General features: G+C 35.4%; 4 protein-coding genes across 7 annotated transcripts; 3 read left to right on the top strand and 1 right to left on the bottom strand.

Annotated features, from left to right (window-relative positions):
• Positions 1 to 267: 267 nt before the first annotated feature.
• On the bottom strand, positions 268 to 3,551 carry LOC103867627 (dolichol kinase EVAN). Its single transcript, XM_009145710.3, has 13 exons — positions 3,201 to 3,551; positions 3,003 to 3,115; positions 2,706 to 2,906; positions 2,518 to 2,622; positions 2,243 to 2,313; positions 2,051 to 2,131; positions 1,770 to 1,984; positions 1,491 to 1,680; positions 1,327 to 1,392; positions 1,158 to 1,246; positions 949 to 1,063; positions 803 to 854; positions 268 to 727 (listed from the first exon to the last, which is right to left on the bottom strand). Exons 1-13 carry the CDS (start codon positions 3,455 to 3,457, stop codon positions 513 to 515), a joined length of 1,770 nt encoding a protein of 589 aa, XP_009143958.3. The 5' UTR covers positions 3,458 to 3,551; the 3' UTR covers positions 268 to 512.
• Positions 3,552 to 3,636: 85 nt separating this feature from the next.
• On the top strand, positions 3,637 to 7,705 carry LOC103867629 (protein FAR1-RELATED SEQUENCE 2). 4 transcript variants are annotated; one of them, XM_009145712.3, is made up of 8 exons: positions 3,637 to 3,761; positions 4,237 to 6,289; positions 6,386 to 6,442; positions 6,531 to 6,662; positions 6,756 to 6,818; positions 6,986 to 7,051; positions 7,155 to 7,223; positions 7,432 to 7,705. In XM_009145712.3, exons 2-8 carry the CDS (start codon positions 4,307 to 4,309, stop codon positions 7,498 to 7,500), a joined length of 2,439 nt encoding a protein of 812 aa, XP_009143960.1. In that variant the 5' UTR covers positions 3,637 to 3,761; positions 4,237 to 4,306; the 3' UTR covers positions 7,501 to 7,705. The 4 variants fall into 4 exon arrangements, with proteins under 4 accessions (XP_009143960.1, XP_009143959.1, XP_033147619.1 ...); XM_009145711.3 differs by having other exon boundaries at positions 3,639 to 3,761; positions 7,149 to 7,223; XM_033291728.1 differs by having other exon boundaries at positions 3,668 to 3,759; positions 4,227 to 6,289; positions 7,149 to 7,223.
• Positions 7,706 to 9,425: 1,720 nt separating this feature from the next.
• LOC103867630 (choline-phosphate cytidylyltransferase 1) lies at positions 9,426 to 12,238 on the top strand. The gene is made up of 8 exons (XM_009145713.3): positions 9,426 to 9,700; positions 10,001 to 10,114; positions 10,217 to 10,312; positions 10,475 to 10,517; positions 10,598 to 10,753; positions 10,853 to 10,933; positions 11,503 to 11,601; positions 11,716 to 12,238. Exons 1-8 carry the CDS (start codon positions 9,522 to 9,524, stop codon positions 11,941 to 11,943), a joined length of 996 nt encoding a protein of 331 aa, XP_009143961.1. The 5' UTR covers positions 9,426 to 9,521; the 3' UTR covers positions 11,944 to 12,238.
• Positions 12,239 to 12,483: 245 nt separating this feature from the next.
• On the top strand, positions 12,484 to 22,079 carry LOC103867631 (zinc transporter 3). The gene is made up of 3 exons (XM_009145715.2): positions 12,484 to 17,664; positions 18,318 to 18,467; positions 18,746 to 22,079. The coding sequence occupies exons 1-3, from the start codon at positions 17,092 to 17,094 to the stop codon at positions 19,049 to 19,051; spliced, it is 1,029 nt and encodes a 342-aa protein (XP_009143963.1). The 5' UTR covers positions 12,484 to 17,091; the 3' UTR covers positions 19,052 to 22,079.
• Positions 22,080 to 22,824: the final 745 nt, after the last annotated feature.

Raw genomic sequence — 22,824 nt, 5'->3', positions numbered from 1 at the left:
ACTAAAATTACTAACCTCCGTGAACATAAATAACTAAATTATCGTCAAAAAAGTCATTTACAACAATCTGAAATGGAACTGAACCTTTTATATGTGTGTGAAATTGAGGAAGAATTTAAAATTTCAAAGTTGGTCAAGCTGGCGGCTATCGAAACTTCCACATCGGGTCAAAGTTCAAATAAACGCTGCCAATGGTTTTCTCGACTTTATATTTCTACGAAAACAAAGCTGAAAAAGTCGCAAAAGAGAAAAGTTTTAATATAACAATTCCCAAAACACATCTTATTAGTCAAAAGATTTAAATGAGCTTTACTATATACAACTCTTTGTATGCAACGCGATGAAAGAGTTATCTTTGTATTCCACACTACTATTACTACATTAAACTCAACAGTTTGAGAAGCATTAGATCAAATGAGAAAGCTAGATGAAGAGAACGTGTGGTTAGTAGTAAGATATACTTCTGTTATGTACATTAAGCTTTTAAAAAAAAACACCTGAGCCTAAACGTACTACAAGCAGAGGAGAGCGTAGAAGACCAGAGGTATAAAGGCGTTGTCTAGTTGCGCTGTGTAAGCTTCCAACATCCCCGTGGCTGTAACCGCAACAAGAAGCGACCACCATCCCTGGCTTAGTATATATCCCATTGAGGCTAATACTGGGACCAGCACATAGCACACCGCCATCATCGATGTTATTCCCGCTGCTGTTCCTTCGACCGTTTTCTCTGTTACGCAAAAATATTAGTTTCTGATGAAAGCAATAGTTGAAAACTTTTAGAAAAACTGCAAAAGATGCTCACTTCCCGTCTTGCTCCATCTTAACACCCCATATTTGTGACCAACCATCGATGCCTGTTTAAATCAAATTGTTATAGTATAACATTGGAAGAGACTCAGGTTTTTTTGATCAATGAGCATGCAAGTAGGAGCTGAGCAAAAAGCTTACCATTGTATCTCCAATCCCGAGGCTGAGTATTCCGGCAAATGGGGATAAAGCTCGGTCATTGAACCCAGAAGACATCCATATTGGAAGCGCACACCCAAGCAGGAGTGAGAAGTGGCTACAAATAGGACATAACTCAGTGGTTAAACAAACACAAAAGTGATAATTTCTTTGGATTTTTTTCATCCCTGGTCTGAACAGGGTTGGCACACCTGACGATCAGAAGCTCTGAATCACGATGGTCTGTGAAAGCATTCATGAAGTGATGTAACGGCTCTCCTAGCGGCTGAATTCTCCAGATCTGGTTTACAAAATGAGTATCTTGCATATATAAGCACATTGATAGTGATGAAACCGACAAGGTAAGTTAAGGAGGCTTACTCTAATGATCTCCAATGCAATGAAAACCGCCAAGGCTGCACCAAATGCTAGATCGAGAAACTTAGGCTGAATGATGGAGATTAATAAGAAGCTAATAGAGACCGGACTAACACATAAGGGATTTCTGAAAAGTAAAATTAGAAAGGTTATCGAACACCAGTCACCTGTAAGACAAGAGCCGGCAAGAACATTAAAACAGCCATCAGATGGTAGTACTTCCGGAGCAAGATTCTCTCAACCTTGCTACCTCTTGAGATGTTATAAAACCGTGACACAGACACAACGATCAACAGAACCCAGTAGATACACAATGACAGTCTCTTCAGAGGTTCAGAAAAGACAAATGTGAGCACCCTGCGACAGAAGAGTATGAAAGTTGGATACAATCTTAGTATGTAGAATTTTAGTGTAAAAAAGGACACGAGACAAGTAGCTGAGAGTACCATAAGAATGGATGCTGGTGGAAATCGTGTACAAACTGCATCCAAGAAGGAACAGCCACAAACATAAAAAGTAGAAGTGAAGCAAAGAACAAGACAGACTTTGCAGTATCACTGCAGTTTCTTGGTGGACCGTCTCTCTTTCTCAAAGACCTTTCATATATATGCAGAACGAATCTAAACACCATCGGGAAAAGTAGAAGGCCCAACAGTAGACCCTGAGAAGGGAGGACAGGTAAGTTGATATTCGTCAATACTTTAATTTCAACTTGTCATTATCATACCTGGACGATTATGCCGGTTTCAGTTCTCCTTATTCCGTAGCTTATTGAGACAAGATCCACAGGTATCAATTTCTCGCAAATCTGTAGCATACCAAAGTAACAACAGAAAAAAATCAAAAAATCATTATGTTGACTTGTGAGCATGCAACCACAGCACCAAATACTCAATAAAAAAAACAAAATAGTTGTAACCTTTGCAATTGTGCATGCCAGAAAGTCGCCAAAATAGAGAACAAGACCACTGGTCACAAGAAGCGCTTCCCCTAAAAAGTGGCAACTGTTAAATAATGGACCAGAAATACATTGAGCCAAAAGACACCCTTTTTGATCAAATCCATAGTTCCATAGAGACCAAAAAAAAGCAGTTCATTATAGCTAACGCAGAGATAAAAAATCTAAAGCTGAAAGCACACCATAGAAACTACTACTTAACACAAGTCGATGAATAGAAAAGAGATTGCAGTTACCAAATGAGGCACAAGAAGTAAAGGTGAAAAGCAAATGTCGAATTAACTTCACAGCTGCAAGGCCGTGAAATAACATCCACACCATTTTTAATGATGTGTTTAAGCCTGTCAACAAACAAAACAGAAGCCAAATCCAAGCAAAAGATTAATCAAAAGCAGCTAGAAAACTTAAAGTGGAGGGTACTTACCAGTGTGTGATATCATGGAAAGTGAAACAAAGCATGCGGCTCCATACAAAACTGTGCCAGTTAAGCTAACCCTTGTAAGCCAAACGGATGAGGAAGAACATTCATTCTTCTTCCCTTGCGACATAACCACTGATAGATATATAAGAATGGCGCAGCAGCTCGCCGATGCTGCCCAGTACTGCATCGTCACATGCGCAAGCTCTACAAAACAGAGATTAAAGCAAGTTAATTTTGTTCGGATGTCAACATAGACAATCATAATAAGTATAATCTTAAAGCGCTGTCTGAGAAAAATACCATCTTGTTCAGCTTGATGGAGTGAGATAGCTCTTGTAAGCTGTACCAGCTTAGACATCATAACAGCCGGAAGCGTTACTGCTCCTAGCAGTATCCCTGAAGATGCACCTCTCCTGCAATATTGCAAAACAATAAAGATCTTGAATCTCATACAAATTCGTGCTTCTTCTAATTATAATTACAATCAATTAGATTTACCTGGCGCTGAAACGAGAGAGAAGAAGCGGAGAACTCTCGGCGCGTAGCTCGATGAGGAAAGCGGAGAGGCAGAGGAGGAAGAGGGAGAAGCCATGAGAGATCAGAGATAGAGGGAGAGAGAGGAGGACGCGAGAAACCACGACTGCCACTACCACTCTCTCTCCCGTCACAACAAACGGCGTCATCGTCGCCGGGGATGATGATTCTCCGGCCATTTGATCATTTCTGATTTCGAGATTGAGAAATAAGCCAATCATTTTCTTTCTTTCTAATTTGGGCCTTTTTGTATATTTTATAAAGGTGGACCTTTCTCGCAGATAAATAGAAAAGTAAAAGGGTCGATTTTTAATTAACTGAAAATTATCAACCCGAACATTCAGTAAAAAAAATTCAATTTTCTCCGGTGCTCGTTTTTTTTTTTTAACTTTACCGGCAGCGTCTCGTTCAACGCTCGACGTCGTTTTGAGTCTCCCCACTTTGAGTCTCTAGCGAAGCGATGTTGTTCTTCTCTTGAACTCCACGCTCAGACGGCGGAGAAGATTCGATTTCGAACTGCCAACCGTGAGTGTCTGTTTCCCTATTCTAATTTTCGGTTATTGCAAGTTTTTTATTCGATACCGAACTAGGAGGAAGTTGAGCTGAAGTCTGGTTCGATCTTGGACCGCCTATGTTGTTGCTTTGTCGGATTATCCATGTTCATGTGCTATAGTAACTCATAGTACTCAATGTCTGAATATCTAAAATTAGCAAATCTTTAAAAAAAAAAAAAAAAATTGATCTTGGACCGCTTGTGTTGTTGCTTTCTCGGATTATGTAGTAACTCATAATATTCATTGTCTGGTTATCTGATATGAGCAAATCTCTAAGCTTCTGCGAGGGTTTTTAGTCATCATCCCTGGTTTCGATTGTGGAACCTGGTCTAAACAGTTGTTTCTGTTCAATATACCATCTGCTTGACATGTGTTGGGTCCATCATTGTGTCTCCTGGAACTGATCCTTTCTTTAACTCATATATTAATATGTCACTGCATTTCAGATAGGCTCTATGTTTATGACTTCCTTCACATGAATAAAGCTGAAAGAAAATGGATCAAGCGTAGGTGTTGATGGTCCTGATAGTTTTGGATGAGATGGATATTGAAGGTGTTGCGATAGATCTTCTGTCAAGAAATGGTGGCAATGTAGATGAGCCTTGTGAGGCGAGCACGAGTGGAAACGCTACTAGCACCACCGTAGAGCATTTCGCAACTCTTGGCGAGCCCCAAAACGGCATGGAGTTCGAGTCCAAGGAGGCTGCGTACTATTTCTACAGAGAATACGCTCGATCATTCGGATTTGGCATCACAATAAAAGCCAGCCGCCGTTCAAAGAGATCAGGAAAGTTCATCGATGTCAAAATAGCGTGCTCAAGATTCGGAGCCAAGCGCGAGTCAACCGCGGCTGTAATAAACCCGCGGTCATGTCCAAAGACGGGTTGCAAAGCTGGTCTTCATATGAAGAGGAAAGAAGACGAGAAATGGGTTATAGTTAGTTTCATAAAAGAACATAACCACGAGATCTGTCCGGATGATTTTTACGCCAGCGTAAGGGGAAAGAACAAGCCTGCTGCTGGTGCGTCAGCGCATCAAAAGAAAGGTCTTCAGTTAGCTCTAGAAGAGGACGACTTCAAGTTGATGCTCGAGCGTTTTGCGGAGATGCAATCTAAGCAGCCTGGTTTCTTCTACGCGGTGGATTTCGACTCTGAGAAACGTATAAGAAACGTGTTTTGGCTCGACGTGAAGGCTAAGCAAGACTATTACAGTTTCTCTGATGTTGTTCTCTTCGACACGTTTTACCTTAGGAGCGGGTACAGAGTCCCGTTTGCTCCTTTCGTCGGGGTTAACCATCACCGTCGATATGCGCTGCTTGGATGTGCGTTGATAGGAGAAGAGAGCGAGTCAACTTACTCGTGGCTGTTTCGGACGTGGCGTAAAGCAGTAGGAGGTCAAGCTCTTGGAGTGATGATAACGGATCAGGATAAGGTTCTAAGCGACGTCGTTGCCGAAGTGTTTCCAAGTGCTCGTCATTGTTTCTCTTTGTGGAGTGTGATGAGTAAGATCCCTGAGATGGTGAATCCTTTAGATGATGGTTTCACGGAGTGTTTTAGAGACTGCGTGGACGGAGCTTGGACCGATGAGCAGTTCGAAAGGAGCTGGTCAGAGATGGTTGATAAGTTTGAGCTTAACGAGAACGAGTGGCTCCACTCGCTGTTTAGAGATCGGAGGAAGTGGGTGCCACGTTACTTTCACGGTCTTTCTTTCGCTGGGTTGTCTGGACCCGAGAGATGTGGAAGCGTCGTCTGTCATTTCGACAAGTATATGAACTCAGAAGCTACGTTCAGTGGCTTCTTTGAAGAATACACGAAGTTTCTGCAGTATCGTTACGATGTGGAAGCGAAGGATGATCTTGATTCTCAGAGCAAACAACCTACACTGAGATCTTCTTTAGCTTTCGAGAAACAGCTTTCGTTGATCTACACAGACGCTGCTTTTAAGAAGTTCCAAGCTGAGGTGCTTGGAGTTGTCTCTTGTCAACTCCAGAAAGAAAGAGAAGATGAAACGACAGCTATATTCCGCGTTGAGGATTTTGAAAAACGCCGAAACTTCTTCGTTTCTGTGAACAAAGAGGTGTTGGATGTGTGCTGCTCTTGCTATTTATTCGAGTACCAAGGGTTCCTATGCAAACATGCGATGATCGTACTTCAAAACTCTGACGTTTCCTGCATTCCATCTCAGTATATACTGAAGCGCTGGTCAAAGAAGGGTAACAACAGAGAAGAAAAACACGAAGAAGGAGCCGCTGTAGATAACCGGATGGCGCGTTTTGATGATCTTTGTCAGCGTTTTGTGAAGCTTGGAGAAGTTGCATCTTTGTCAGATGAAGCCTACAAGACTGCTTTACAGTTTTTGGAGAAAAACTTGAAGAAATGTGTTAGTGTGAATAGTTCTCCAAAGTTAATGACAAGTGGGTCTATTGGCTTCGAAAATGAAGGTATGTTGGACTCTGCATCGAAACTGTCCAAGAAAAAGAAAACTCAGAAGAAAAGAAAGGTGAGTTTTTAGATTGATGTTAAATCTTATGAGATTATTTGTGGTTTGCTAGCCTATTAGCAGACGGATCTGATGGGTTTCTGTTGTTGTTAAAAGGCATATAATGGACCAGAGGATGTGACAAACGGGTCAGAAGAACTCCGCCAAGAACCTGTAAGTAATCTGATTTGTTACTTAACGCTTAGTTCTTCGATGCATCTCTGTGCAATCAGTTTTACTTTTAGGCTCTTATGATGTGCAGGAACAAGTTAGCTCCAGAGCTCCTACCTTTGAGAACTGTTACATTCCTCAAGCAGCAGATATGGAAGCAACCGAGCTAGGCTCCCATGCCGCACCTCTTGGGATCTATTATTCGACTCAACAGACTATTGGAGTGGGTTTTAACTGCACATCTGTAACGTTATCATTTCTTTGTTGTGTTATTACTGAAAAGTGAAAACTATGTATTTTCTTGATATTCCCGCAGTTCTCATCGGTTTCTTCTGGCCAGGAGGGTTACTACGGATATCCGGCAACGATACAAGCAATGGTGCAATGCTTTATCTATCTGTCTTTTAGTTTCTGAGATGTTTCTTATATAACCTTACGTGTGAATCCATATCTCTGGTCAAAATCTAGTAGCTTGAAATTGTCCGATGAGGTTGTTTGGTAGCTAAAAATGAAGCCTGACGCTGATATTTGTATTGTGTGGTTTAGGGAAACTTGCATTCAGTTCATGGACGGATGAATCAATATGAGACACAACCAAGCATCCAAGGAGCTGTGAGTTGAAGTTTTTGTATACTTTCTATCTTTCTCTTCTTCCAGAGTCAAACTGGCGTAACAAAGAATGTTGTTTGTTGTTTTGGGATTGTCTTAGTTCCAGGGACAGACAGGTTTCAGGGGAAGCGCTATCCGTGGCGGCTATGACATGGAAGAAACTCTGCACGACATGGTATGTACCTGTACACTTGTTAAAAAGATGTGTTATTAAAAAACAGAATAGCCAAGAAGTAGAGATAACTCCAATTCCTCAAATTGTTTTCTTTTGAAAAATCCCAACGGGTAAATGATTCAAGATTTAGCGATAACTCTACTGTTTACAATATAAGACATGATCAGCCCTGTGCCTAAGAGTTGCTTATATGTTTTTGATTGGGCAGACGATGGAGTCTTCACAGTTTCAGGGCTCTGGTCCGAGCCATCCGGGTGATCACCGTTTGTCCCACTAACAGAACAAGCTCAAGAGTTGCTTTTACATAACTTAAAAACAAATTAGTATATGCTTTTTGTACAGAAAAAAGAGTACATTCATATTCTGGAAATGGCTTTGAGGTAACTTTTACTCTGAATGTAGAACAAATGGATTGAAAAGTATTCACAGTTTGTTGTAGTTACCATTAAAAAGTTATACACAACCTTAGGTTGACCTTGAGGGGTCATGTATAGGAATTAAATGCTCCAGTACTCCTCTATGAAAAAAAAAGTTCTCCGATACTCTCCATCTGAAATTTATTTTATTTTTATTTATTTTTAATTCGAAATCTGACTAAAAACCCAATATATCATTAATGAATATAGTTATTTACAGATTATGCCATTAAACCTAATTTTCTTCCTTATCTCTACAGATCTAGATCTATCTTTCATTTTTCATCTTCTTTCTTTCTCTCTTCTCTTTTTTTCTCTCTTCTCTTTCATTCATTCTTTCATTCAAATCTTTTTTTTTTCGAATCTGTTTTTCTCTCTGTTTCTCTTGTTTTATTTTCGATTTTCATCTGTACTGATTGTTCCGTTTTTAATCTTAGTTTTCTCTATATTTTTTTTGCTCTTCTTTGAATCTAGATCTATCTTTCATTCTTCATCTACTGATTTTTCTGTTTTTTTCTTTGTTCTTCTTTGAATCTCAATTGTTTTTTCATTTTCTTCTCCACATTTTCCTTCTTCTTCTCTACCTACTACTTCGTTTATTCTCCGCATCAACTTCAGTCTGATTTTTGGTATTATCGGTTTTTAAGATCCAGAAACGCATATATCAAAGTAGAACACGGAAGTAAAACTACAAACCCAGAAAAACAATTTTACCAGGTTATACTATTGTGTAACTTGGTAAAACTGTATAACTAGGTTATAATCTTACTAAGTTGTATTTTTTGACAAATGTACAACTTGGTAAAACTACAACCTAGTTATACAGTTTTACCAAATTATACTACTTTGTAACTTGGTAAAACTGTATAACTAGGTGATAGTTTACCAAGTTGTACCTTGACAAATGTACAACTTGGTAAAACTATAACCTAGTTATACCAGTCTTGAGGTATAACTTGGTGAAACTAGGTTATAGGTACACCAAAAATATAATTTGACAATGATATAACTTGGTTCAACTTTCACTAAAATTCAAAATTCAAATTTTAAATTTGATACCTAAAATTCAAAATTCAAATTTTCAATTGAGGAGGGAAAATGTAAGGGCAAAATTGAAAATCTATTATTTCATGAAGAGTAGAGAGTATGTCAGATTTTGTAAGAGTACCTCAGATCACATTTTGCCTCATTAAGAGTATATGAAATTTTTACTCCATGTATAGACAACCTTGGACTTCGTCAATGACTACTTACTCGTGCGTGCCACGCCCAAGAGAGAGTAATACACACTACCGACTGATTCGTCCATATGAAAAAAAATAGTACTCCTCTGGTTACTTTTTAGTATTTTTTACACTTATTAAAAAAACTTATTAAATTATCATAATAAATATATTTTTTTATATAATTTTTAATTTTTAATAATTTTTAATTAATAATAATTTAATAAAATTAATTATTTTTTTTTAATTTATAATTTTTTATAGAAAATGAAACAATTTTTTTTCTAAAAGACCTATGTTAAAATAAGGGAGGAGAGAGTTTTAAAGAATTCAACTAAATCCTTAAAAGTACAACCATTTTCAAGAGAAATAAATTGAGTGTAATCATTTCCGCATTTATTAAAGAGATTATCATTCCGTAAACATTGTACTTTATCGATATTCAAAATACATTTCCCATTTATTTAGAACATTAGACTTCCTCGAATAATATTAAAGTACAAAAAAAAACAATAAATAAATAATGTAAAAAAGGAAAAAAAGATTGTAATCATATTCCCGTCAGAGTATAGATAGTTTCGTTTTTGTAGTTTTCCGTTTCACATAACAAGGCGTGGGTGGGGTCGCGGGTGATTTCTACCCCTTCGATCGGAGAGAATATGAGCAACGTCACCGCCGATCCAACTACCGACGGACCTTCCACCGCCGTCGCAGTCTCCGGCTCTACAGCAATCCAGACTTCGCCTCCTACCGATCGTCCCGTCCGCGTCTACGCCGACGGGATCTACGATCTCTTCCACTTTGGCCACGCTCGATCTCTCGAACAAGCCAAGAAATCGTTAGTATTCCCCGTAGATAGTTTTGAATCTCTGATTTTGATTTGTGGCTGAGTCTGTGTTGTTCGTATTGAGTCAAGTTCCTTGTAAGTCGTGCAGTTGAAAATTTCTATTTGATTAGATAGATAAGTCTCGGCGATGATTTAATCGGCGTGTTGGTTTATATTACTGTCAAACTTTGTGATGATGTGCAAAGCATTGTGGCGTATGATTTGGAATCTCGTGATTTAGTTTTTTGATTTAGTATTTCGAGGAGGAGGTAAGTTGATTTTCTTTGTAATGGTTTTTGTGTTCTTGTTTAGGTTTCCAAACACTTACCTTCTCGTTGGATGTTGCAACGATGAGACTACTCATAAGTACAAGGGAAGGACTGTTATGACTGCTGAAGAGCGTTATGAATCACTTCGTCATTGCAAGTAATTACCTTTTCTCTATCTAATCTTTGTGTTGTTATAGTAGAAGCTCTTGATTTTGGCAAGGAGTGGAGTTTTACAGGAAACGTTTGATTTACTGTACAGGTGGGTGGATGAAGTCATTCCCGATGCACCGTGGGTGATCAACCAAGAGTTTCTTGATAACCACCGGATTGACTATGTTGCCCATGATTCCCTTCCGTAAGAACATATCTCTGTTGTGTTAGTCTTGATATAGTTTCGGTGAAGTGGTGAACATTTTTAAGTATTATTGTTCTTACTACCTTCTTGTTAGTTATGCTCGTCTTTTACTGATGATTCAAAAACTAAAGTAACCTTCTTTGAATCTAATATCATCCACAGGTATGCAGACACCAGCGGAGCTGGAAAGGATGTCTATGAATTTGTGAGTCCGGTGGAATTTTCATCAGATTCCTGCGTTTTGACACTTTTGTATGTCTGCTGTAACTGAGCATTTTGATGCAGGTTAAGAAAGTTGGGAGGTTTAAGGAAACAATGCGAACTGAAGGGATATCAACCTCGGACATTATCATGAGAATAGTGAAAGATTATAACCAGTATGTTATGCGTAATTTGGATAGAGGATATTCAAGGGAAGATCTTGGAGTTAGCTTTGTCAAGGCATGTCATCAGTTTCTTGCTACCTCTTCATTTTTCTTGTTTTGCTATATTTTTTCTCGTTTGGAGGAATCAACTTTGGGTTTTATCGATTTGCAACAGGAAAAGAGACTTAGAGTTAATATGAGGCTAAAGAAACTCCAGGAGAGAGTCAAAGAACAGCAAGAAAAAGTGGGAGAAAAGGCATGTCTTCTCTCAACCTCTCTTTGTCTGATTGATCATCATAAGTCCATCGTTTTTTTTACTGTATTGCCTTCTATTAAACAAGCTGTTCATCGTAGGTTGCAAGGTTTTAGGTTTTTTTCTTTATTCACGTCTCACTTTGTCACGTTTGCAATCGAGCTTCTCATAACTTGAACCTCGTTCACTTCTTTTAGGATTTACAGCCTCTGGACAAAGAGCATTCTTATGTCTTACTATTGTTTTGCGTCTTCTTGTTGTGCATTAAATGATGCTTGTTAATCCTTTCGTGTTTCAATTTCGAAATACCAAAAGGAGCTGCTTCTTTTATATGTAATAGTGGTGCCAGTCGATATCAAGTTGTTAAATGATCTCATACCAATAGTAGCAGTCCGATCACTTGTACCCGCTGTGCTTGAAACCTCCACACAGTTTCATGCTTTAGTTAGAAGATCTCTTGATGATTACATCATAAGTTAACTGGACAATCTTATCCCGCAGAAGTTTCTTATAATTTCTCAATCGCATATTTCTCACTCTTTTTGTTAATGTCTAAACCGGTTTTGGTTCAGATTCAAACCGTAAAAATGCTGCGCAACGAGTGGGTAGAGAATGCAGATCGATGGGTCGCTGGATTTCTTGAAATATTTGAAGAAGGTTGCCATAAGATGGTAAGTATAATTGAGAAGACACTATCAACTAACTAGACATACGTTTATAAGTTTATATACTTATGTTCTGTGTAAACTTTGAGTAAAAATAATAAATGCCTAAAATGTTAACAGGGTACTGCAATCAGAGACAGAATCCAAGAGAGGTTAATAAGACAGATTCCCAGAAACAGACTGGAGAACGGTCAGGATGATGACACAGACGATCAATTCTATGAAGAATATTTCGACCATGACATGGGCAGTGACGAGGATGAAGAGGAACGATACTATGACGAGGAGGAAGATGTTGAAGAAGAGAAATATAAAACCGTTGAGCCAGATGCAAAAGACGACAAGTAAGAACAAATTTGTGTCTCAGAAACCTAAGTTTAGCCTCTCACTCTATCTCCCTCGCAATAATATGCATCTACTTAACATATAGTATCAAATGTTTAGAAAGGGAGCGTGTGTGAGTGTGATGTGTGTATGTGTCTTTTAAAAAACGTCGAACGTGCGTGCTTGTCTTTGATAAGTTGTCTCATCGTTGTTTATTTTCGTATAAGCAATGTTTTTCGATACTTGGTTTTGGGATCTTGTGTATCTAATGTTTCATCATTGTTCTTTCTTCTTTGTATAATGGGCAAAGTGTTATGAAGTGATAGTGCAATGGTGTGAAACAGGGAAGGTCAACGATTCGTGTCTGCCAAAAAATTAAACATGGCCATCTTCTTCTTCCAACTGGTTAAATTGAAATACGAATTGGTAGAAGTTGGTTCTTTTGTTATTCTTTTAGTTTGCAAAGTCTGAGAAATCTGGTTCTTAAAACGGTTTGATTTTGGGGTGTTTTTATAGTGTATTTAGTAAACAACCAAGTTGTAGTTTAAAATGAGAACAAGTTAGCCAGTAAAGCAATGTTAGAATTGTTAAATGTTTAATTTTGGTAAAAAAATATTTAATGTTTTATGAACTTTATAAAGAAAGAAAGAAAGAAAGAAAAATGTAAAATAACTCAAACATACAATACTCTCTTTTTATCTTTCATGTGAGTAAAAGAAAAGAGTGAGTATTTTTTAAATGAGAACCATAGAGATTAGATACCAAAGCACTAGATATGCATAAATGATACTCTACTGAACATTAATTTCAGTTCATGTGATACACACAGGACACAACTTTACAAAAAGACAATTAGTAGAGATTAGAGAATAGAGAATAGAGATTCGCGGGTTAGCTTGTCCTTGACATAACTTAGCTCAATTCGTCTTTAATTTTGGGATTAATAAATGACTAAAACTAGTTGCTGAAAAGTTGATGAGTTACACGTTAAGGTAGTAATGGAAATCCTTTTGTTACTAAAGGTAGTATTGGAAATTTGTAATGGAAATATGTAGTTGAATTACTATAAATTTTTTTGTTTCTTGTGAAACTCGAACTAGAATGAAAAATTAATGGGTGTATAAATTACTAAATTAAGTATATATAATAAAGAGAAGCCAGTACTCAAAAAAAAATTCATAATAAAGAGTCATGGAAAATACCTACGTTGCACGGAAGCTTTATCGGAAAATACCTACATTGAGGTTTTTATTAAAGATAAATCATGTATTCAAATATATTATGTCAATTAATATAAAGTATTAAAAATAATTAATATAATTTTTTTTTTTAATTTAATGTATGTGTATTTTCACATTTTAATATAAAATATTTCAAAATTATTATAAATGAATAAATGAATAAATTCTTTAATTTAAATTTAAATCATATAATTTTTAATTCTAGATATTTTAAAAAATTCCTATATATATATGGAGACGCTTCCAACACGTACCCGCTTTCTAATTGTTTTAGAAATCTCGCTTCTTCGCTTCCGTTTCCATGTAACATAGGAAAATACACATACTTTAAAGGTGTTATATTTGGAATTTGTAACGTGTTACAAGGATAAAATTGTATAAACTATTTGTTGTAAAAAAAGGGGGCCCGTTATAAAATATATATATGGTTTTGTAAATAAAAAAAAGGAAGCTGAATCAAATGTACATAGGAAGCTAAATATTTTGTTTTTTCCTTTCTCAAAAAAAAAAAAACATTAAGTGATGATCTTGGCTATCGAATCTCTGAAGAACATGCGCGTGAAGGGTGTCGTGTTCAGTGGAGGCCAGAAAGACTCTCTTAATAGTCTTGCTTTCATCTCTCCGTCCTTTGATCAACTATATTCTCAGTTTGTTGGAGTGCTATATGAAGTTGAGAACACGTGCGCAATGGCAAAAAAATCAAGTGGCTGATCAGATTTTGCAGCTAGTGTCACAAGTGAACAGCGGTACCAGTCATATAGTTCAAAAAGGTTCATCTCGGCTGTCGGACCTTTTCGTTTCTGAAGCTAGGGGGGCTATGATGGCTTAGATTCAAGTTTCGGCCAACTGTTTCAGCAAACTGTCTGCTTCAACTCCAGGTGTGGTTACCTATGTTTCTGCTTATGAGTATCCAGGTGTCTCTGTTGTTGAATTTATTTCCAAATTGTATGAACTTCTCGGTTTACAAATAAACGCAGCTTTAAAAAACAACATTTACTGACCATCTTTTTGGAAACTCATCTTAGTCTTTTTTTTTTGTAAAAAACGTATCATCTCTTTTAACAACTTCTATGTCCTTAAATGTTGATTGTGATAATAGTTATGTTTATTAAGCCTTTTGTGCTAACACTAAGATAAGTATTGTGACTTTCAAATATTAGTGACAAATGACAATACAATACATTGCAGAAATTTTATTCAACTTTAAAAATGTTAATTTTTGGTAAAGTTCGATTTAATAAAAATATTATATACATAAAATCAAATTATGAGTAAAGGAAAAATGATTCTTTGACCAGAAATATATATTTTTAAAATTAGTTTTAAAATATATTTAAAACTGTAATATGATATATTATGTGTCGACCATGTTTGTATGAAATCTAATCAATAAATTTAGATAAATAATTAAATTATTCATTGACAAAAAATTACTATATAAAACGAAAAATTATAGATTAATCTGTATCCAGAAAAATGATGTGTATATATAACCGCGTCAAGACAGTTAGTCGAATAATTTTTTTATTACAATAAGAATCAAATGAAACAATATGCATATGAAATGAAAATGAAGCATGCTATCGACATAATTAGAGGTTGACTTGATACCCTTAAGCTTCATTACCATTATTTTGAGCTAAGAAAGGAGTCAACTTGGAGGCCATGTACGTTTTATGTCGACATTGTTTCGCCATTCACTTAAAAAAAGGAAAAGGAATAATATTCTTTATCTTAGATCTTTATTCATTTTTATATATTTTTTATTGTTAAAAGTAGTCTAGGAGACCAAGCTAACTCGTGACGACGTGTCTGAACGAGTCTAATTTACTAAGAAATCCAATATGTTTTCTCTTCTTTTCTTCCTTAATAGTCGCTCTCGACTACTTTTACGATGCACTCATTTTCATTTAATCATTTTACAACATAAAATAACGTTTGGTAAATCAGGAAACCAATACCATATCAAGTTCAACCTAAAACAAATTCACCTTAGTTTGAGTTCCCCAAGAACAAAAACTACTATTCTATAATTTAGTGCGGTAAAACTAAGGAATCTCTTTTAAGAAAAATCATTTGAATTCGAATTCCAACGAGTATCCATTTATCATCTTCTGCTTTCATTGGATAAAACTATTAAAATACATTTATAATCAAAAAATTATTCATTTGATCTAATTGTCTTGACACGGTTATATATACATCATTTTTTTGAATACATGTTATTCTATAATTTTTGTTTATTATAGTAATTTTTTGTTAATGAACAATGTAATTATTTTTAAGAAAAAAAACTATTAACAAAAAAATTAGATAACAAGATAAATAAATTTCACAATGTCAAAAGCAAATGATTTTAATCACACACAAAACATATATATATATACACTATTTTATCACACAATTGTCTCGAGTCCACCCCCACCCTATCCTAGGTGTATATATATATATATATCTCTAAGCACAATGAGAATGCTAATTTTGATTTCCTTCATTAGTACTAAGACTTTGAGAGTATATAACTCAATTATATTAGTTAATATGGATCATATGAGATAATATATATTTCCCCCATTCTCAAAAAATTAATCTAAATTTTTTTAAAAATCAAACTTTAACATTTTATGCATTTTTATTAGCTAATAACGTTAAACATATTATTTACTAATAAAAATATAATTAATCATAGAAAATGATGTGTTTATAATAAAAATTTAATATGTTTTCTTAATATGTGTAAATTACACAAAAATCTATTATATGAACATGAATATACAATAATGAACTTTTGGATATATATTATTTTGGGGTTCAAAAAATATTTTCTTATAATATTGCATTTTTATTTTTTTCCGTTCAACAAAATTTGGTTTTCTTGCTCAAAAGGTAATTAGCTTAAAATGGATTTGAAAACTATGATGCATATCATATGTGAAAACAAAAATAAATAGAAGTTTTGAAATACATATGTGGTGGATTCCGAAAATGTTATGATCCTTAATAAAAAAATAGGGTATGACTACCAAACATAAAGTGATAACCATAGATAACATAAAAAAAAACTTGAATTATTTAACGCCGGGATCTAGAAAAAGTATTCTACTACGTATTCCATTGTCTCTTTACTATTCCAATTTTTATGTTTTATTAAAAGAAGTCCACGAATGATTTTGGCTGCCTATACGTCAAATTTCAGAACAGTAACTTTTTACTAATTTAGAGAAAGTTCGTTTCTATAAAAAACATAACCGGAATCAAGATCTCTAAAAGAAGTGAGAGTTTTATAAGAAATATTATTATTTGGATGACCAATATTTTTCTTATATACAACAATTCTAAGAACTTTTGATATGAGATTTTATTTCTAATAATATCGTCTTTCAAGAAAAATGGTTCGTTATTCTTATATGTAGTCGCATGTTCGAGGCTTGTCAATTGTCATCCGTACTTTAAGCATATGCCACAGCCAATGTAAACTTGGTTAGCAAATAAGATTACATTCCTAACTATTTGGTACTTGCCTATTTGATATTGGAAGGTAATTGATGTTCATGATCGTATTTTCTAGACAAATCGGAAGTCTCGTATAAGCCCATTGCTTCTTCTCCTTTTTCTTTGTCGAGATATCAGTTATAACTATTGCTTTAAGTACTGTACAAAAGCAAATTTGAATACATTGCATCCTTCTTTAAAACAACGATTGACTTTCAATTAATTTGTCTATTAAAAGATTCATCAAAGATTAAACAATTTAGCTCATTAAGCTCGATTTTTTTTTTTTAGTTTCACTACCTCATATCTTTGCTAATGAATGGCTACAAAAATTTATCTCAAATTTATATGATATTAATATAGTATATATACACAATCAGATACTTCCATTTCCATACCAATATATTCAGAAACCCTAAATTATAACAAGACAGACAGAATGATGAAGAAGGTGAAACTCTTACTCTTCTTCATCTCCATTTCCCTGCTCCTGATCGCCGTTGCTCAAGCCCAGGATAGCCATGAGGGCCATTCACATTCCGGGAAGCCTCAATGCGAGTGCTCACACGACGACGACCACGAAAACAAAGCCGGAGCTCGCAAATACAAAATCGCAGCCATCCCAACCGTTCTACTCGCCGGAGTGATCGGTGTTCTCTTCCCTCTCTTAGGCAAAGTCTTCCCTTCTTTGCGTCCCGAGACATCTTTCTTCTTCGTCACGAAAGCTTTCGCTGCCGGAGTTATCCTGTCTACCGGATTCATGCACGTCTTGCCTGAGGCTTACGTGATGCTTAACTCGCCGTGTCTCACGTCGGAAGCGTGGGAGTTTCCGTTCACCGGATTCATCGCCATGGTGGCAGCGATCTTGACGCTGTCCGTTGATACGTTTGCTACTTCGAGTTTCTATAAATCGCATTGCAAAGCGTCCAAAACGATCATTGATGGAGAGTCCGGTGAGCCATCCGTGGACTCTGCCAAGGTCCAGATACTCAGGACAAGAATTATTGCACAGGTTTGTTGATTGAGCTCCACGTTTTATAATCATAGAGTTTGTGTTTTCTAGTTTAATTATTTTTTTTCTTTCTATACTATATACTACATGGAAACGCATATTGTTAACATTTTTTGAAAGTTTTAAGGGTTTTTGATGTAACAAAATAGCCATTTTTGTTAATTACATTTTCAGTAAACATAGTTTTCCAAGAAAAAGATTAGTGCGTGCATCGATGTATGTTTTTTCAACATGAAGCTTTTTTTCCAGGATAATTTAGAAGTCAAAATCTACAAGTTCATGCATTTCTGCGAGATTATTTGTTGTCGACGCTGGTTGTTTAGATTCGGACCATCAACCATGTGAGGTTTGATTCTCTAGGAAAAAATATCACATGTTGTTTTGGTGCCGAAATTCCAAATAAGAACTTTTCAGATATAATATTAGCTTTTAACATATCATTTTTAGAGTGTAATTAAAAACTAAACAAGAAGATTAATTCCATAACTCGGAATGCATCGAAAATCCGAAAACTATATCACGTACTATAAATTTAATTATTTTGCCCGAAACCTTAAAAAAATAATATAACATGTAATGTAAAATTGTCTATATATCTCAGAAATGATAGTCTTGTGCCCTTTTTTCTTGGCTCTAAAAAATACTCAAAGTAGGTACTGGAGCTGGGAATAATAGTACATTCAGTGGTAATAGGAATATCACTTGGAGCTTCACAAAGTCCAGAAGCCGCAAAAGCTCTCTTCATTGCCTTAATGTTTCATCAATGCTTCGAAGGTCTTGGCCTTGGTGGTTGTATTGCTCAGGTATTTTTCTCATTTATTTTTCTTGACTTTCATTAAATAAGCTCTATATACTCGATCAGTATAAACTCAGTCCGTATACGACACATATGTGATGATACTAGCATTTATCTGTCGACATGTATATTTTAAAGAGTTAACATTATTGCATAGTGGTCACTCACCTTTTGACTTTTATCAACTTGTATTGTTTAGTTCCAATCCAAAATAACAAAACAGTAAAAATACCAAAGTCATAAATTCATAATAACAATCCGATTTCGATTTTTTTGTTATTGAAGGGAAAATTCAAGTGTTTGTCAGTAACAATAATGTCGACGTTCTTCGCGGTAACAACACCAATAGGTATCGTTGTTGGAATGGGAATATCAGATACGTACGATGAGTCTTCTCCAACGGCTCTGATCGTTCAAGGAGTATTAAACGCTGCATCCGCAGGTATTCTCATCTACATGTCTCTGGTCGACCTTCTCGCAGCAGACTTCATGCACCCTAAGATGCAATCCAATACTGGGCTTCAAATCATGGCCCACATTTCTCTTCTTCTTGGTGCTGGTCTCATGTCTTTATTGGCTAAATGGGCTTGATGATTCCTTTATTCTAAAACTTTCGTTGTTTTGTTCATGTCATTTTAATGGTTAGCGTGGACTACTCACATCTTGTCTATGTTGTTAACCATTTGTTTCTTAATTCTGCTTTTTCAGTTCTAATTTTGAGCATCTCTATTTTCTGGCCCATATTCATGTCTACATGTGCAAAAGTTATTTGAGTTATGTATAATTGATTCATGTCCCAGAAAAGTAATGAGCCTTGATTGGTTGCTTGTGTGAGTGTGATTTGTAATAATCTATAATATCATATTTATTTGTGTGTTATATAACATATCTTATATATAGTTTAGGAATTAGAATATTATATAAAGAGATTTATTGTTTATGCATGGCGAAGATTCGGTTTTTGGTAGTAAAAAATTTCAAATTACAACACATGCATGATCTTTTAAGAAACGACTGTCTACACAATATTATGAAACCTCTAAGAGCATCCATGATGGTGGCACCCATTGTCGAGTCCATAGGATTAGTTTAGTAATATATATTTTTTTTTTGAATAGTTAAAGACTCTTGTTAAAAATGTGTGTACAATGGTGATCCCGAAGTTGGAATCCGCAAGAAAAAAAATGCTTTTTTTAGTGAAATATAAATAAACATAAAATACATTAATTAATACATTAATTAATCCATAACTTAACATAAAAATACAATAAATAAACATAAAAAACAATAATTAAACATAAAATACATTAATTAAACATAAAAACAAAATTTTTACATAAATATAGAATAATTGTTAATCTTCATCACCAAATTTATTCCAAATATTTTGAATTAAATCATTTTTCAATCTTTCATGCGTTTGCCTATCACGAAGATCATTCCGAGTGGGAAAGATATTATTCAGATTTGTTGGCCTCTCGGTTTCCACCTCTGAACATCTGGGGGCGTCTCCTTCTTCAAATTCAGATATATCAATACGAGAGTATCCATCCCGTTCATCTTCGACTATCTTATTGTGGAGTATGATACATGCTCTCATAATCTTCCCTATCTTTTCTTTGTTCAATGTTTTTACCGGATTTCTCACAATTGCAAATCGAGATTGCAAAACTCCAAAAGCCCGCTCCACATCTTTTCGGCTTGCTTCTTGAACTTTAGCAAATAACTCTTGTTGAGGAGTTTTAGGGAGTGTGATAGATTGGATAAATGTTGACCATTTTGGATATATACCGTCTGTGAGGTAGTACACCAACTTATACGTGTGTCCGTTGACCATGTACTTTACCTTCGGAGCTCGACCTTGTAAAATGTCATCAAAAACAGGAGACCGATCGAGGACATTAATATCGTTTAAGGTACTTGGAGGACCAAAAAAGGCGTGCCATATCCAAAGATCTTGGGAAGCTACAGCCTCTAAGACAATTGTCGGTTTTCCTGATCCACGTGCGTATTGTCCTTTCCAAGCGGTTGGGCAATTTTTCCACTCCCAATGCATACAATCAATGCTCCCGACCATCCCAGGAAATCCTCGTTTCTCTCCAATATCGAGTAGCCGTTGAAGATCCTCCGGTGTGGGTCGTCGTAGATACTCATCTCCGAATAATTGTATTATTCCGTCTGTGAAATTATGTAAACACGAAAGTGCAGTGGTCTCAGCAAGTCGGAGATATTCGTCAACGGTGTCAGCCGCAGTACCATAAGCAAACAGACGAATAGCTGCAGTACATTTTTGTAGTGCCGTAAGACTCCACCTCCCGGTTGCATCTCTTCTTTGCTGAAAGAATGGAAATCACTCTTCTAGGCCATGAACAAGACGCAAGAATAAATTCTTATTCATGCGGAAACGGCGTCTGAAAAATTCAGTCGAGAATGTCGGATCTTCGCTGAAGTAGTCATTCCATAATTGGTCTTGTCCTCCTTTGCAGTGTCGTTCAACATACTGACGTGTCCTTTGTGGTATGGTTTGGGCCTCCACCATGTCGTTGTATATTTCTTCCACGTATTCATCGCAAATTTTGTCCAATCTTTCATCGACTTCATCGGATGAAGATGATGACATATCTAGAAAATAATTAAATTATCTATAAGTTAAACAAATAAGATTGTATAGACTTTTTATTATGGTTTTTATAAAATTATGTTTTTATTAAATTTTTAAGAAATAATAAAATTATCTATAAGTTAAACTCATAAGATTGTATAGACTATTTTATTATGGTTTTTATAAAATTATTTATGTTTTTATAAAAAATTTAAGAAATAATTAAATTATGTATAAGTTAAACTGATAAGATTGTATATACTTTTTTATCATGGTTTTTATAAAATTTTGAAGAAATATAAAATTATCTATAAGTTACTAACCGTTTGGGATAGATTGCTTGTATGGTTGGGATGGATTGCTTGTATGCTGGAAATAGTGGTACCTGAGTTCTTCTCTTTACACAAGTTGTATAAGAATCAGATTTTTAAGGTGGAACCAAGGTTTAAAATCTGAAAACAAAGAGAATCGATTTTTATGAGTTTAGAGTTTTTATGATGCAAACAGAAACAAATATGAATATGAATCAAAATGATAATATGAATTAAAACAAATAGAAAAAGGATAGATTGATGAAGATGGGATCTTTGTTGCTGGATGTATATCGCTCTCAACAAGGATCGATGGATGGAAGATGAATGAAGATGGAACCGGTCTTGCTGGATGTGTATCACTCTCAAGATCGATTGGTGGATGGAAATGGGATGATGGACGCCACAAAGCTCTGTGAAAGGAGGCTTTGATAAGTCTGGATGCTCAAGAGCTGCTTCTCACAATACTCTAAGACTTAGAACAATAGTTTTGAAAAACTAGAAAAACTGTGTTTTCATTCATAAAAGTTCAAGGGTGATTTACAAAGACAAACTAATTGAGCTTTATAGGCTCGACTACTGGGACTCTCTAACAGTCATAAAATGACATAAGGAATGAAATAAAAATCGAAATAATAAACTTGGAAGCAAAGGAATTGATGGCTCCATGAAAACTAGCCGTTGGAGGCTTTATGGTGAGAATCTTGGCCAAATGAATGTAGATGGTGTTCTCCTTGTATCTGGACGGTTTGAAGGGATAACTAAGCTTCCTGGGAACCTTCTTGATAGTTTGGAATGTGCTGAGGTCGTGCCTAATCTGAAGGAAAAAGAGCTGTTGGAGTTTAAATGTTGACTCCAAATAAGGCAAGTTGAAGTAAATGAGGATCTTCCTGATCCAATGGTTGCTGGTGCATGGTATGAACTTGCAGAACTCCTCCTCGACTCCTAAAATATTTCCTGATTGGTTGAAATGATTTCCTGGTTCTCAATGTCTGGTTTGAAGCTGATTAAACCGGTTAGCTTCCAATTGAGGCAAGTGTAGAACTGGTTTGACCGGTTTTGGAGATTGGATCATAACTTCATAATTCCGTGGCCATTTCTCCTCTTGACTCCTAAAAATGAAAACTTTTATCAGCTTTCTATAAAAATGAAAACCTATAGATCAAGTTTATCAGCTTTCTATAAAAATGAAAACTTTTCTAAAATAGATATTTTGAGAATTATTTTTAAAAAATACAACTATTGATCAAAAAATCTAAAAGAATACTCATCTATAAACAAAAAAAATTATTGTTATCCTAATTTCTAAATCAAAACCCCAAATCCACACTATTATTCACAAAAATAAAAACTTTCCTAAAATAGAATTTTTAAGCATTTTATCTAAAATATATAAACCTATTGATCAAAAAATGTAAAAAAGTACTCATCTATCAACAAAATTCTTGTTA

This window comes from Brassica rapa, chromosome A05, assembly GCF_000309985.2.
Source record: "Brassica rapa cultivar Chiifu-401-42 chromosome A05, CAAS_Brap_v3.01, whole genome shotgun sequence".
Lineage (NCBI taxonomy): Eukaryota > Viridiplantae > Streptophyta > Magnoliopsida > Brassicales > Brassicaceae > Brassica > Brassica rapa.
The sequence above is the reverse complement of the archived record's forward strand: the minus strand, read 5'-3'. Positions and strand labels throughout refer to the sequence as shown.

Bases quoted from the DNA above. Each gene is read 5' to 3' on its own strand.
- LOC103867629 (XM_009145711.3), top strand. From the start codon at position 4,307: ATGGTCCTGATAGTTTTGGATGAGATGGATATTGAAGGTGTTGCGATA. The intron at 7,052-7,148 runs GTGAGTTGAAGT...GGATTGTCTTAG, and splicing joins AACCAAGCATCCAAGGAGCT to TTCCAGGGACAGACAGGTTT. The intron at 7,224-7,431 runs GTATGTACCTGT...TTGATTGGGCAG, and splicing joins AAGAAACTCTGCACGACATG to ACGATGGAGTCTTCACAGTT.
- LOC103867630 (XM_009145713.3), top strand. From the start codon at position 9,522: ATGAGCAACGTCACCGCCGATCCAACTACCGACGGACCTTCCACCGCC. The intron at 10,518-10,597 runs GTGAGTCCGGTG...ATTTTGATGCAG, and splicing joins GAAAGGATGTCTATGAATTT to GTTAAGAAAGTTGGGAGGTT. The intron at 10,754-10,852 runs GCATGTCATCAG...GATTTGCAACAG, and splicing joins TTGGAGTTAGCTTTGTCAAG to GAAAAGAGACTTAGAGTTAA.
- LOC103867631 (XM_009145715.2), top strand. From the start codon at position 17,092: ATGATGAAGAAGGTGAAACTCTTACTCTTCTTCATCTCCATTTCCCTG. The intron at 17,665-18,317 runs GTTTGTTGATTG...TACTCAAAGTAG, and splicing joins GGACAAGAATTATTGCACAG to GTACTGGAGCTGGGAATAAT. The intron at 18,468-18,745 runs GTATTTTTCTCA...TTGTTATTGAAG, and splicing joins TTGGTGGTTGTATTGCTCAG to GGAAAATTCAAGTGTTTGTC.
- LOC103867627 (XM_009145710.3), bottom strand. From the start codon at position 3,457: ATGATTGGCTTATTTCTCAATCTCGAAATCAGAAATGATCAAATGGCC. The intron at 2,314-2,517 runs GTAACTGCAATC...GCCACTTTTTAG, and splicing joins TACTTCTTGTGCCTCATTTG to GGGAAGCGCTTCTTGTGACC. The intron at 1,985-2,050 runs GTATGATAATGA...CTCCCTTCTCAG, and splicing joins AAACCGGCATAATCGTCCAG to GGTCTACTGTTGGGCCTTCT.